At 39.4% G+C, this 16209-nt stretch overlaps 1 protein-coding gene across 2 annotated transcripts in view; it reads left to right on the forward strand.

The window, feature by feature from the left end:
• Positions 1 to 16209, forward strand: part of ST7 (suppression of tumorigenicity 7) — a 137890-nt gene that overhangs the window by 112626 nt on the left and 9055 nt on the right. For both annotated transcript variants that reach the window (XM_066550558.1, XM_066550557.1), the window contains exons 10-12: positions 5571 to 5643; positions 7251 to 7353; positions 15160 to 15310. In XM_066550558.1, the coding sequence (XP_066406655.1) occupies positions 5571 to 5643; positions 7251 to 7353; positions 15160 to 15310 (327 nt within the window). The remainder of the gene's footprint in view (positions 1 to 5570; positions 5644 to 7250; positions 7354 to 15159; positions 15311 to 16209) is intronic.

Genomic DNA, 16209 nt, shown 5'->3' on the forward strand with positions numbered 1-16209 from the left:
TAGAAAGGAAATGGGTTTTAAATACAAAAGATCTCATTCTGCTCTATGCTTTGACACTTTTCTATTTGGTAGCAGCTTGTTCAAGCAGAATCCTACTTTAAATTAGGCCTTTGAATGGCCTAAAATGCAGACCTTTGAAGAAACACTTTTGTCTTGGTTTGAAAAGATGGGTATCTGCTAAAGAAGGCAGGAGCTTCTCTTGAAATGGAAAATGTAACCCCCTTCCCTCCGAATTATTATAATTTTGAAATTAAGGTGCTCTCAGGCAAAGATATGGGAATAGGAATACCAGTTCTTTAATAGAAAAATGTAAAATACAAATGTAATAGTACAAAAAAAACCACTGACCAAGTCAGAATATGACCTGACACCCTGTGGGTCAGGTGTTAGTAGCAATCTGATTAAATGGTGGCTGCAGTCCTCCTGCAGTGGCAGGTGTGGTTCTGTTGTAGTAGTGAGCCTGTACCAAACCTCTGAAGGTGTGGTAGGGGTGTAGATGGGCCTGGTGTTCCTCTTGGAATCCAGTGGGAAAAGGCTGCTCCTCTGGTGTTCCAAATCTCAGATTATATCCAGGTAGGAATGCTTGGCTCCTCCCCCTGGGTAGAGCATCTCCCAGTGAGATGATGTAATTTTATCAGTCCTGCAGTGAGACTCAATGGCCCCCTACCAGCAGATATTTCCCAGAGAGAGAGGATTGGTTGTGGAAGAGATAAAGAGAACTGCCCAGTTAAGAGAAGATAACTGCCCCCTCTCTAACAGATGGCAATAGAATACACACCCCCAGCTACATCTTGCAACCCAAGACAACTTTAAAGACTTTTTTTTCTTGGAATACTTACAACTTAGTGAAATCCTAACAGTTAACACAGAGAAGTGACTTGTCTAAAATGTGGCTAATTCATGGCTACTCTTTTCTCTGCCCCCTTCTGTCCAATTTCTTACTGTCCTTACAGATTATGCATGCAAATTCTATTTATATTGAAGGCAGTCCTTTTGTAGAGAGTTGCAGATTGATTAAGCAATTGCATGCAGCCTTCAGTTACATTAGCTATGGTCCCCAGGGGTTTTATAGATAGTTTCATTACTTTCCATGTTATACTTGATGTTTTGGAGGTATTCTACCTGGTGGAGCTAAATGGGTAGGGAGGTGTTCTAAGTGCAATGAAGACTTTTCTTCAGAAAATGGCAGTATGGAAGCAGCCATTTCCTCATAAACAGTGTTTTATAACCCTTTTGTTTCTTTGAAAGAGATATCTTAAGAGAAAGTTCCTTTTAGTTATGGTTATACCAAAATCTAATCTACCTTCTCCAAGAGACACAAATCAAGACCTCCAGTTTGTGTAACAGTAATATTGAGAGAATAGTTTGTCTTTGTTCCTTTCACATCTTTTCCAGCTTATGCTTGCAAGAACTGATTTCTTTCCTCCATATCAAAATCATTTGTCACTTCAGCTGGGTTTTAGCAACAGTTTGTGTCTGTTCATACCATTTGGTTTCTTTTTTTTTTGCCAAATGACTCTGTGGCATTTTTTGTTTTGCCTGTTTGTGCAAAAGCGCAAGAAGTCTAAAGTAATTATACTAGTCTTGCTGTCTTTAACTTTCTTAAGCAGAAATTATTCCTTACTCTAGGCATTTAGGATTGAACTTGGTGAAGTTAAAGTGGCTGGCACTTGCTTGGTCACTGATATGCTTGTCAGCAAGAGTGGCATATGAAATGTTTAAAATCAGCAATTTTAAATCTTTCCATATCTGAATAGTGTAAATTTTAGTTGTGGTTATGGCAAAATAAAGGCTACTTGTGGTTTTCCCACTGTACCATAGGGACTGTATTTGATTGGGGTGTTTCCCACTACTGAGAAAGAATGCCAAAAGTACAGAGAATCAGAGCTAGTTTTCATAAGCACCATACGTATAGTTGTGCTCCCTCTAGCATGTTTTCTACTACATTTTGTAGGAAAATGTGATCAGTGTTTTAATGGGATACCGGATCTTTCTGATAGTGGTTTCCCCTGATATTCATCTCATACTTTTCTTTAATGATTTCCATCACGTTACTCTTGTTTTTTGCCATTTGTATCTGCTTAATTCACTTCCTTTCTTAATGTTTGTGTCCTTATACATGACTGCATCTCTCTTCTGTCATCACTGATTCCAGCCTGCACATATTTATTTGCTGGAGTGCTTTCAATCTATAAGCAATTCTTCCTATCACCTGTGCAAAATTGGGAATAATTTGTGATTAGTGACTTATATTTTTGCATTTATTAATGACTGAAGCAATTGCAACATGCCTGTCTCTTCATGTTTAGAGCCTTCTGCTGACTTGGTAGGGAATGTCGCATCATTCCATATCTAGATTCATATTTTTTTTAGTTTCTATTGATAAGAACACTAGATCCCATGACCTTTTTAGATGATATATGGCATATTCTGCATATCCACAGCATCTTTCCATCAGTTCATTCTCATAAGCAACTGCTTAAGAAGCAAATGAATTGTAAGAATTTGCTTTCCCAGCCCTCCTCATACATGATTGGGGCTTATTGAAAGAAAATTCTTATAAATTAAGTCTAGATGTTTGCATTCTGTTTAACAATACAAGCAATAAGAAAGAAGGAGACTCTTTTCTAGATTGACACATCAGTTTCTATTAGGCAAAAATGTCCTGATGGATTTGACAACAGAATAGCAGTCACATCTTTCAGCACATTGTGTGAGCTCCACAAGTAATCACAGGAGGGTGGGAAACAGTGTATGTGAAGATATTTTGCCAGATGGCTCAGAGAGCTGGACACAGTCATTTATTAAAACTTCGCTTTGGTTCTGACAGAGTACATATCTCCTAGGGCTAGTTTGGACACAATTCCCTTGCTAAATTCAAGTTGTTACTAGACATAATTGTTTATGTCTCTCTCTAAAATATGAGGGTGAAGTTTTGGAGATTAAGGCAAAATTATTTTCAAGTATTGTAGTCATAGACCAGCATACAGCAGGATTAAATACTTTTGGTCTAATATGTAGCAAACAAAAAGAAAAACATTTTTGAAAGCAAGCAGGCATGGACCTGTTAGGGCTGTCTCCGTTGGACTAGATGATGTCCAGAGCTCACTTCCAACTCCAACCACTCTGTTATAAACATGAACATTTGTATCTATTTCTTCCATTGCTAGGGGTCTGTAAGTATTATCCTCAAACAAGTGCTGCTTGCTCTCTAGCAGCATAGTACTGGAAGAGGCCTCCTGGGTGAATCAGGGCCCCTGCTGTTGCATTCCCTGCATGATACTGCCCCTTCCACGAGCTCAGCAAGCCCCATCCTAGAATTAGTTGGGTTTTTTTGCCCTACTGTTCTACCTGGAAATCTCCCTCAAATGTTCATTTCACAGAAACTTTCTTTTATCTGAGGCCTAAATTTAATTCTGAATTTTTTATTCTTGTGCCAATGCTGTCCTTTACCTGAGCAACCCTTCTTCTTTCCTGGTGTTCCATGTGGGTCTGCATAGTAAACAGCTGGATCCTCTCTCAGTCTTTATTTCATTTTGTTTGACACAAAAACAGTCCAATCCTTCTGTTTGCTTTTGTTGTTCTTGACCATGGGTGATCAGATTTGAACACAACATTCTTTGAGAAATCCCATTTCTTCTGCAGAAAGGATTCACATGGTGTATTTGAGCCTTAGCTCATCTCACCACATTTCTCTTCCTTGCAGATGCCAGCTGTTAATTTTGAATCAGCTTGCAATCTATATGCACAGACGTTTGCAGCTCAGAAACACCTACTGTCTACTAGAAGACAGTGTTTGTGATAGTGTTTTAATATATTTAAAAGGCATTTCTGTTTACTGGAAATAACTTTTAACTCCTGATGTTAAGGAAAACTTGATATAAAGAGGATTATTGGAGGTGTTCAGAAATATTTTCTCTTCCTGTCACTGAAGATGTGCTCGTGCCTGTGTCTGTAGCCGTCTTCTATTAGTGGAGTAATTAACATATCTGTCATCCAAACTGCTCTGCTTGCTGCTGATTTTAATTACTTTAGTCACTACAATTACATACTCCAGTGAAATTATAGTTGCAATATATTATAAGGAAGCCTCCAGCAGGATCTGTACGCCTCATACTTAAAGTGCAAGTGCATAAAAAGATAACAGGATTTAGCAGGTAGCCTTTTCAAAGTGCCACAGTCATTCTGGCAATGTTTTCTGTCTCACAGAATAACATTGTGCCTGGTTGCTTGGTTATTAATAAGTGAAGGATGATGACTGCTGAGAGAGGACTTGCTTGTTCTGTGTAACTCCCTTCTGGAGCCCTATCTTGCAAGGCACATGAGTTCAGTGAATAACAAGTGTCTGTTAATCCTGAAGTAACCAAGTTATCATGTTAATTTCATCTTTCTAATCAAGTTTAATGACAAACCAAGGGACAGATAGTTTCTTAGAGCAACAGTCAGATTAGCTGCTCCTCACTTCTACAGTGGGCCTTCCCCAGTGCCTTGCGTTTGCTGTGCTGTGTTTTCTGTTTGCTATAGGAAGTTATCAGTGTGTACAGAAGGGTTTGCAGAATCCAACCTTTAGTGGGTTTGGTTTGTTGTGGTTTGTTTTTTTTTTTTCATGTACCTGTTATCTTTAAATTTCTGATGCTGGAATATTTCAGTCTCAATATGTGACTGCTGGGTGGATTACAGAATCACAGAATAAGCTGAGTTGAAGGGGACCCACAAGGATCATCGAGTCCAACTGTTAGCCCTGCACAGGACATCTCCAAGGATCACAACATGAGATTAAAAATGTGGAAGTTAATTCTCTGTAAAGTGAGAACAAATACATCACTCAAGTCTGTTAAGCAGCATTTCTCTCTACCTTTTGAATGCATTGTGCCAATTTGCTGGTAGAAAACATGTATAAATTAAGTTAACTAATGGGTTAAGTTTGGTTTATGGTCCTGTGTGTCTCTGAAACAGGATAAAATAGCTAGAGAGTGTCTGATGGATGTGTGTTTTGGTCCAATATTTTCTTAAGAGGAGAGACAAAACACCGTATTTTACTGTACATTTTTAGCTTCAATCAATCTACTGGTTGATTGCTTGCAAGTCAAATCTTATATTACTTGAATAGCTGTCTTGACTTGTACAGCTGCTACATGCTCATATTAGACAGATGCTTCTCAGTGAAAACATAAAGAGTGAAGTAGATAGCCCTCAGGTATTACTTAGATATTTTGTGAACTATGGAAAAATCCAGGTATTCAGAATTATCTATATATTTATCTATGGAGTAATGGCTTCTTTCATTTTGTCTCTATCATGTCACTCTTTGAATTAGCTCTCTGATGATACCAGTTGCTGTTTAAGTAGCACTTCCAGAGGTCATTAACACACATTTTGAAGCCTGTATATCAGGTGGAAATTTAAAACTCCATGTGACGTGGCAGCATAAGTCCCAAGATGAGAAAGTATTCTGAGTTCACATACTAATTTTGTGTATGTCATGCTTACTCTAAAGTATCAATCAAACACTTTTATTCTGCACACTTTTAAGTTTTCAAATATTTAATTTTTTCCTTTCTTTTCAACAGATATAAGTTTACCAAAATCAGCAACTATATGCTACACAGCTGCATTGCTCAAAGCCAGAGCTGTCTCTGACAAGTAAGTGCTTAAGAACCACATTCCAGAAAAATTCCTGATTTAATGTAAGATTTTTCTTAGCTGAGCCCACACCCTAACAATCTACTGATTTAGCAGGAAAATTAAGACCCGCGGTAAATTACTTGATATATAAAAAATAATTAATAATATAAAATTTTTGATGAAATTACTTTATGCATAAAAAATTTGTAGTGATCAAACATTGCACTTGAGATGCTAAGGAAGAAGAAAAGAAGAGAAATTGCATAAATTCAATTCTTGTTTCAGTTTTATAAATACTGTCTGGGTGAGCTTTGGCTTCCTAGATAGTATGGTGAAGATGCAACTGAAAAGGGTTGTGTGGCTGAACCTCTTCAACTTTTTGTAGACCTGACCCCAAAAAGGTAAAAACTAAATGTGGATGCACTGGTAACAATGTCATTTTACAAGTGCTGTCAGCAGAGTGCTCATCTAATTAAATAGCGGCAGGTGGATTTAGCATTATTATATCAGGGATTCTGAGAGGTAGATGACGTTCATATTTTTAGAGACACAAATATCTGTTCATTCCTTTTATGTTTTTCACTTGGGTCTCAACCTTCCAAGGTGCTGAGCACATCTATTTGATGCCTGTGGACTTGGGAGCACCAGCCCACTCTGAAAGGGTGCTCAGCTCCTCGTGAGATGGAGCTCAAAACCCCCCGTTCTGCTCTCAGATGCCTTCGCACAAATCTCAGGCAGAGTTGTGTCTGTGCACCTGAGGGTCGAATGCCCCCCTAAAGTTGAAAAGCAAGTGGAGTGGAAAGCCATTTTCTTGACTGACATCCTGACAGTTTTTGCTTTTAAAGTGTATGTACACATCAAGTTCTAAGTAATTTTCTTTCATTCTTTTTATCCTGTAGATCGCCAGTACCTACTGCAACATCTTTCCTCCCTACACAGCGACTCCAGCTTGGGAGGGCAGGGCTAAGGTTGTCACAGCTTTCCCTGTGGTGTCTGCCTGCCAAGTACAGCTCTGGAGTTAGCCGTGGGGTGTGAGGTGAGAAAGAGATTGCATGGTCTGGTTTTTTATTCACTGGGGCAGATGATTTGCCCACAGTTTGGGCATGCTACCCTCAATGGTGCTGCAGCCAGTAGACCACTTGCTACTGCTGCTGCATCGTGCTTCCATCTCAACCTGACCCAGGGGCATTGGGTTGGGAACCTTCCTAAAACTTCCCCAAACCTGTTTTTAATATAAACCCTCCAACAATAATTTGGCATTGGTTTTTTGGGGGTTTTTTGGTCTTGTTATTTTTTCTTTTCTTTTCTTTTTTTTTTCCCCTGCAATTTCAGCCTTGAATATGCCCCTAGCAGGGTACCTAGAGCAAATGTAGGTTAGTGACAGAGAAGGGACTGTTTGAACTGACTTTCTGCCATGATTAGATACAAACATGCTTTCCGCTTCTGCTGGGATTTTTATTGGCCTTGATGTAATAGATCTCTCAGAGTTTCCACTTGCTATGGAAGTTTGGAGAGCATAGGAAAATTACTCAGTTTGGTTACATGGGCCCATGTTCTAGATTCCTTTTCTGACTTTTTCTTACTAGCATTTCTGACCTAATGTGTTTGTTTCTTTGCTTTTGTAGATTTTCTCCAGAGGCTGCCTCAAGGCGAGGGCTGAGCACTGCAGAGATGAATGCAGTAGAAGCTATTCACAGAGCAGTAGAATTTAATCCACATGTGCCAAAAGTGAGTATTGAGAAAACATTGTTGTAGCTCTAACATTGCTGAGGATATAACTCCTGATTTTTGTGTTAGGGTAATGAGTGATGTTGTGGAAAAGAGAGCAAACAATGGAAAGGGAAAAAAAGCTGATACTATGCACAGTTTTTTGGTTTGCAATCTCATATTCAGGACTGTGCAACTTGAAATTTCAGCTGATGTGGATTTCACCAAATGCTGACCTGCAGGCAGATCATGCATAAAGATAGATTATTATTGACAAAATAGTCATTAAAGATCTTCTAGTTCAAAGTAGCATATTTTATTTGTTTTGATGATTATATGTAAGAAAATGGTTTTGGCATGCTGTACAAAAGAGCCTATCTTTGGAGTTCATGATGTACTTCATATGAGTTGCATTAGTAATCCCTTATGCAGCAACCTGTCATTAAGTTCTGAGGATGCAAAGCTCAGAGGGGAAGAATTGCTGAGAACTGCAAAGTAAAAAAAAAAAACCAGATTTGTGTTCTAATTCCCATACCTGCTCTCTGGGGTTTGTATCTCAGCTGTGAGAATGTTGCCAAGAGGTTGCTGAAGGCTAAAGGTAGATTTTTTTGGCAATTAGACCTTTTTGGCCTCTGAACTTCACCCCACAAACCTTTGGGCCAGCATTGCCCTTGGAAAGTGAGCAGTGGAAAACTGGGATGTGTTAATGTAGGGAGCCTTGTCATTAGGTAGGAGCCTTGTCATTAGGGACAGTTGAGCACCAAGTCTGGTCAAGACAAACCCAAGCCCTCTTCCACGTGTACACATGGGTTGCAGAAAGTTAATTCTCATGCACTGCAGGAATTAAATGTTTTCTCTGTGAGCTTTGTCTGTAATGCCAACCACTAAATAGCTGTCTGAAAGGCTGTTGTCTTTGTAAAATCATCTAGATTCCCTCTACAGGCAGTGGAAAGAATAAACTGCCTTAGACATCTTTAGACAGACTTTTCCTCCTCAGTGTTTCTGCAGTGAATATGAAAGGAGCAACTCTTTTCCAGTAAAAGCCTGATTTTTAGACAACAAAGTTTAGGTGAGAATGAGTCCTTTTGTAATATGAGCTGAGCTTCTACTTTTGTGCCATACCATAAAAGGAATATCCTTAATGAAGCTTGATTCCAGGACTTCTCTATTTACTTTCTTCCACCCCAATGGTTCTTGCAACAACACAACCATTGGTGTTTCTCTTCTGCTCAGTTGCCAGTTTAACTCTAGCACAGTCTTGTTCTGGGTGAACCTTTCTAAATGTTTTACTGAGGCCCAGTTGGAGATCTTGCTGAGGAAAAATACCAGTTTAGCCTGTCATGAGCAATCCTTGGGAGCCTGTTCCATTTTCCTCACTTATCTCCATGCTATTGATAAATGTTTCCATCACAATCTCTTTTAATCATGTTGTTAATTGATTCCCTCTATTTTTCAAAGTCTGACACTCTGAAATCTGAAATTGAAAACCTTTGTGAAACATAAATGACAAGGATGACAATGTAGGATGATAGGAGCAGACTCCAGAGGTTCTTTTAGTTCAGATTTTAACATTAAAACAGAATAGCCTGACACAGATTAATATACAGCTGATTTCACACTCATCCTGCTGCTATTACCTAAAGGATATTAAGGTGTGAAAGTTCATTTTTGGTTGCAATTTTATGCAGTGTCTGGATATTACACCTCAACTTCCACTCAGTTGTAATTGGAGTAATATCCCATTTGTTTTTAATGAAATGGGTATTACTTTTAGCAAGCAGCATCACAAGAAATCTAACAAGGCCACAAAACAAATGTGTGTTCAGTGCTTCTCTAGGATCTAAATATTAGTGAGTCTTTTGTTCAGAGTAAGGAAGAAATAAACTACAAAATGTGACAAATTGTTTAACATACTACACAAAAATTGAGGAGTTAAACAGAGAGGATTGTCTTGCCACTGAAGCTGTTATTCCAGAGGGGTTTTTATGTACATATTATACCATGAGGAGTGTATAATTTGTGGAGTGGTTGGGGGAAAAGGTATATGTATACACAGACACACAATTTCATCAATATTATTTATATGTGTTTGGGGCTTCCCTACTTGTATGTAACAGGACTATAAAAAGCTAATGCTGATAAGCTACCACAGCTGTCTCTTGGACATTTATCAGTTGTGGAACACCCTTCCTGAACTGATTTGCAGAGCTCTCTCCCTTCATTCAAACTCCTCCTGAAAAGCACTCCCTTCCTTTCTGTGATATATGGGACTAGAGGTATTCATTAAAGAGAAAACAGATGATAGTCCATATATCTGATTGTTATAAGTGAGCCAAAAGTATGTCCTGCACACAGTTGTATGGGTTCGTATGTAAGCCAGGAGCTGAGTTTATTTGAACAGAGTCTCTGCTGGAGTATGCTACATTTCAATCAGGCAACTTAAATATTGATATTACTTTAAGAAATGCCAATTTTGTCTCTAAACAATCTCTTAAAAGGATGTAACAAACCATTGATTTAAACACTTTTGAAGATTCATCTGTTCTCTGTTGCATCCCTTCTCAATTTTTTTATTTATTTTGATTTTCTTAGTAAGAACTGTGTCTATCCGTATGCTTGTGTGGTTTCTAGTAAGTTGTAGTTGCTAATAGAAACAAATAATGCAAACAAATTCATAGACCAGATGGGAAATTAATCTGTCCCACACACCCCATGATATTACAGAGAAACTATTTGAGATATGTTTGAGAGATTTTTTAACTCTTCAGTGAGACACTGATTTGTTGTTTTATTTCCAGCAGAAAGGCCAAACCTCTTAATTACAACCAATTCAATGAGAATGGGAAAGGTGACCTGAAAGTGGCTTCACTAGGCATGTAGAAACCAGTATTTTGGAAGTTTCTTAAGCCTATGCTGTTCATCCCACTGGGAAGATGAGAGTTCCTGTTCAAACAACATTAAATTCTCATATTCTGGACTGGAAGGATGCTTTCACAGGTGCAGCAGTGCCTGTTGCCTGTTTGCAACCTGAGCTGTAATTTCAGAGTCAGATTGTACAATTGAGGAAAAGAAGGAAACCTGCCCTGAGTTAGGTTGATTTATTTTATAAAAGGTCATTGGAGTAATATGGAATGCTAAAAGCACTCTCAGCAGGAGAGAATTAGGAGCCAGAGAGCTGTCAATATTGTGAAATAGGTGATATATGCTCGATTGATTTAAGCAAGAGAAATATAAATTCCACCCTGTTGCACTTCATGTGTACAAGGTCCATTGTCATTCTCCAAATGCTCATTAAAACACATTCCTGTACGTGCACAGAATGGTTGTAGCTGAGATGTATCTATCACAAAATGTCACCTAACTGGCCCAGAAGCCCTCTGTAGAAGTACATGAAAACTACTGTTATACTGTAACTCCTAAATATAGGTCTTTGACAAAAAAAAGGTTTGATTAGAGGGAGAGAAGAGAGGGATCTGAAAAAGCAAAAAAAAAAAAGACAATCCAAAAAATAATCCAAGCCAGAACAGTGCAGTGGCAAAGGGCTAATTGAGCTATCTCATGATAGCAGAAGTCATTGTGCAACTCCAGTATTTTCTTCCAACCTCATTGAAGCTGGGTCATAGAATCAGCAAATCAAAGAAAATGCCAGGGTTGGAAGGGACACACAAGGATCATCAAGTCCACTTCCTGGCCCTGCACAGCACCATCCCCAAGAGTCACACTGTGTGCCCAAGAGCTTTGTCCAAAAGCTTATTCTGTCAGGCTGGTGCTGTGACCACTTCCCTGAGGAGCCTGTTCCAGAGCTCAGCAAGTCCTGTCACTAGCCACAAGAGTGAAGAGATCATTCTGGCTGAAATTTTCTAGGCTGTTTGTTTCTGAGCTGGTTCATTTTTTAAAGGAACCTGATAAGCCCAGATGGTTATGGCTTTTTATTTCTTGTTCTAGTTAAATTTCTTCATTTGTTCCTGAAAAAAATGCAGTTGGCGATGTGTTGGTCTTACCATCTAGATTTCCTCCATGAACGCCTTGCTCTCAGCTAGGTTTCTTACTTAGCCTGTTGTTTGATTCTCCCTCTGAAGTGGAACCCTGCTTGGGTTCAGAGTTCTGTCAGGATGAGAGAGGGCTCCCCTTTTCTCCTCGTGTTTTCAAAGGATTGATAAGGTATTGAAGTTTTATTACTTAAATTATGAAGGTTGTGGTCTAATCTGAGTGGATGCCAGTGTATCAGGAGCTGGAGTTAACAGGGAGTCTGTCAAGAGATGTAGGTTACTCGTATGAATTTTAGTAGTATGATTGGATTTTGTGTCCCTGTTAGTCCTGTAACAACAATGGCTGTGTTCTGAAAGAAGAGCTTTAGAAATTTTGAGATATGATTAGTCAAATTAAGTCTTTGGTGGCTCAAGAGATGTCTTGAAGTCTTTGGTGGCTCAAGAGATGAAGTCCTTGGTGGCTCAAGTCTTTGGTGGCTCAAGTCTTTGGTGAGCCACCCTGAAGTCTTTGGTGGCTCAAGAGATGACTGCAGTTGTCTAGCCTTTGATGAAGTGCAATAGCAGCCTCTTGGAAACTACAGTCAGATGTCTTTGGCTGATTTTTTCCAAGAGCTGGAGATGTTTGTTGCGTGCAGTAGAACATGAAGACTGTAGTTCACATTATATGGGCAGCATGAGGATTGCAGGTCATTGGATGGTTTTTAAGGGAAAAAATTTAATTTTTTTATTATTTAGTTCATTTGACTGGAATTTGTCTCCTTGTCCAATACAAAACTTTTCAGAGGGACTGTGTCGGTTTCATGGACAACCTGCTAGAAACCCAGCATGTTGCTGGGGCTCAGTCCTGCCTCTGAAAGATCCAGGACCAGTAGCCTCCAGTTGCCAAAAAAGGGGGCTGCCCTTGGTGTCTGTAGGTAGACCCTTAGCCCTACCAGCAAATGAATGAATGCCCTCTGAGCTCTTGAACTCTCCTTGAAAATACAGCAGTGCAGCAATGAATATGATATTCATGGGTATGATGACCATTCTAATTTTCATGTACAGTCATATCTCTCCTTCCACAATAATCAAGCCCTACTTACAGCTAGGCAGCTTTTTGGTACCCTTTGCTAATGTTCAGAGAACTTGAGTAGATGGAGGCCTTCAAGTGCCATCTTCCAAAACCATTTCTTTGAATTTCTTTGCTTGAGAAATTTGATCTTTTTTGTTTTTGGAAAGTGCCTGATGAGAACTGTACAAAGCGTTCCAGACAGGGTCTCTCTAGGGCTGTGTTCAGTCGGTGTTCCTGCTGGAAATGCCTCCAGAGTAAATCAATTGACAGTTTATATGCCCAAAAGGTGTGGCTGACATTTATGTGTCAAATAAAAACATTTATGAGTCACAAATGAGTCTTGAGCCACCTATCAACTTTGCATGGAGGTCTTATTGAATATCACCAAACCAGGTTATGGACCTTTTGTTTGGGAAGATAGCTGTGATACAGTAACAAGGGAGGAGGGGTTCACATTTTTGATCTGAGGTGCTTCTAAAAATAATTTCTTTCTGAAACTGAGAAAAATGCATACTGAAAACAGAAGTTAACTGAGTGAGGACTAAGCTTGATTGCAAGTGTCAAGATATATTCTTCCATCTGGTATTTCCATTTGATTTATTTTTGATTGCTGATAACAAGCAATATATAAGAATCAAAATGTTTTCTTTTAATGCTCCTAGAAATACAACATTCCTTCCTGGTTTTTCTTTCCCAACTAATAGTGACATGTCACTGGGTTTGTTTATGGTTTTTCCTTTGGTTGAAACATTTGAATATTGAGAACTTATTTTCTCATTTAATTTTCCAGAAAATATGGGAATAAGAGTTAATGTTCTAAATTAATAAAACAGGTAGAAACCTGCAGCTCTTGCAGCTGTATTCCATTCTGCTCAACAGGTATAATGTGTGTTTTTAAAAGGATGAGGCATTCATTAGGGCAGTGAACATTTGCTGTATTCATGTCAGCCTGGCAGCTCCCTCCGTCTTGTCAGCTCTTTATTCTTTCTCTCTATCACCCTTAATCCCCTGGACTGCCTACTAAATGGCAACTTCCTCCATTAATCCACCTGCTCTGCATCTCTCTCAGATTTTTCTGAAAGGCTTTAGGCAAAATCCAGTATCATATTCAACTACTCCCACTGCTGATTCAGTTTCTCCTCTTTTAATAGTTACCTACATCAAGTAGGTAAACATGTGATTTCTCTTTGGGATTTATTTATTCCCCAGGATTGACAGTTCTCTGTTTTGATCAAGAGCTCTCCAAATCTTTTACCTGCATGACAGCTCCACCAGACAAAGGGATGGCACTCTCTAGGACATCCTCCATGAAGTCATGCTGTTGGTGCTCATTTCCCTCTGCCCTTTTCCTTTCCACTGGCTGACTTTCAATCTTCATTCCTTTCTTTTGCCTTCTTTTCTGCACCAGCACATCCTGTTCACGAAAGCCAGCATTTATCAGGGGTTGGGCAAGGCTGACACCACCCATGGCCCCTTTTTGCCTCCAGTGCCAGGTTTGCTCCTCATGGGTGCCTGCAGTAGGAAGTTGTCAGTCCCTGGGCCGTGCAGTCCTCCCCCTTCCAGACCAGGCTGCAGCAGAGGGTGAAATGGAGGGGCTGCACACTCCCTCCTTCATTGCCAGTGATCAGCCATACCTTTCCTTTCCCAACCTTGTGCTAGGGCTGGCTCACCTGCTGCCTTTTGTGTTAACTTGAACAGTCTGGGGAGAACATTTGATCTGGGGCATCATGGAAGAGAGCGACAGTTTCCCTGTGCTGTGGAGGAGCAGCTGGGAAATGTTTCACTCCTCAGGAGAACTGACCAACAGGAGCTGATTCAGCAGCTTCTTTTCTGTAAAAGATGCCAGCAAGGGTATCCTTTAGAGGAAAGGATTCATTTTTACCCTCTGCTGTTTCTTGCCTCTCCAGTAACTGGAACGCAGTAACACCAGTGGTGTCTGCTGATCTGTATTAGTTGTCTGTCTAGTTACCTGTCTAGTTTATGGATTGAGGAGGGAGAGAAATCATCTGCTTGAATAATGTCTGGGATCTGTGTCTTTTCCTGTGGCATGAACCCTCTGTATGTTTCATCTGCTTCTGCTGGGTGGGGGGAGCCAGTTATGGGGAAATTCTCTGTGGAAATTGCTTGTGGATTTAGTCAGTGGTACTTTTCATTTTAATGACACGTTCAACAACTGTTACAAGTAGCAAGCTTAAAGGTCCTGTACTCTTACCTGCACGTCACCCCTGGAAATCAGGCACTTGGTATGTTTTGTAACATTTTTACCTTGTAACTAGTTCTTAACTGCTTAGTTGGTGGCTGCCAAGCTTGCATGTTCATGGACCTCACAACAAGTTAATGGTGATGCAGTAAATGCAGCAACTGTGTGCAAACTAGGAGTGCTATATGTTTCCTTATAGAAAGACTTTGTGCATCAAAATGCTTAAAGTCTTCTTCATTTTATTATAAACACTTTTAATTAAAAAGCTCTTGTAATTCCATTTTCTGCTTTGAGCCCTTTTTTTCTATCTCCTTCAATAAGAGAGATATTTAATTTTGAATTTCTGTGTAGTCCCTGCTACACAGGGGCTGCTGTAGAGCAGAACCATCTGACAGCATACCTTAGTCTTTGGGAATAATTCAATAGTTGTCTTCAAGTGCAGTTGGTGATGTTACACATTTGATGAAATCTTGTGAGAAAAAGTACTTTAGGGAAATAGACCTTTCAATATGCATTATAGAATTGCAGTCAGCTTTCTGTGCTTTGTATTACCTCTGCAATAACTGTGCTCTGCTTTTTTATTTCAGTATCTACTAGAAATGAAAAGCCTAATTCTGCCCCCTGAACATATTCTGAAGAGAGGGGACAGTGAAGCAATAGCATATGCTTTCTTTCATCTTCAACACTGGAAAAGAGTAGAGGGGGCATTGAACCTCTTACACTGTACATGGGAAGGCAGTAAGTAATCCTCTTTCTTACAAAGGAACTAATAAAATATTTTTATTGAATTTAATGAAAAAAGTAATAGTTTTTGTCAAGTATAGTATGTGAGAATTTTGGACACCTGTTACATCCTCACCAGCACTGGACTATTTGAAATTTGAACTTAAAACACGAACTTCGTTTAATGAGTAAAAGGGGTTTGAAGTCTTGTGTTTGCTGTTTAATACTGAACAAAATTTTCCAACTTCTTTGAGACATATTTTCCTGCTTGTGGATCAGGAGATAATAATTTAACTTATTTCATTCCAGAGATTTGTTTGTCATTATTTGAATGAATAGTTTCAAACTGAGAGTGTATTCACATTGGACCTAAACAAAAAATATTTTGCCATAAGAGTGGTGAGGCACTGGAACAGGTTGTCCAGAGAAGCTGTGGATGTGCCATCCCTCCAAGTGTTCAAGATTGTGTTGGATGGGGCTTCAAGCAACTTGGTCTAGTGAATGGTGTCCCTGTTCATGGCAGTGGAGTTGGAACTAGATTATCTTTAAAGGTCTCTTCCAACCCACACCATTTTGTGATTCTGTGAATGCTTTGATATTTGGGAATTATGAGTGTGCCTTATAGACAGATATATAATAATGTGAAATATAAAGCAATGCTGTATTTTTATGACTTTTTTTTAAACTGACAAACTGGAGTGAATTCAGTGAAGGATTGCTGGGATGCACAGGGGACTGGAATATGTGCTAGAGGATAAAATGCTGAGGAAGCTGGTTTTGTTCAGCTTGGAGAAGTCTTAGAATGGGTGAAGAGATGATCCAGTTGCTGTCTCCCACCACCCAGCAGAGAGATGATATGGAAGAGAGAGTCACAGTCTTCACAGAACAGCCCAGCATAAAGACAAGAAGCAATA

This window comes from Molothrus aeneus, chromosome 5 (genome assembly GCF_037042795.1).
Source record: "Molothrus aeneus isolate 106 chromosome 5, BPBGC_Maene_1.0, whole genome shotgun sequence".
Classification (NCBI taxonomy): Eukaryota; Metazoa; Chordata; class Aves; order Passeriformes; family Icteridae; genus Molothrus; species Molothrus aeneus.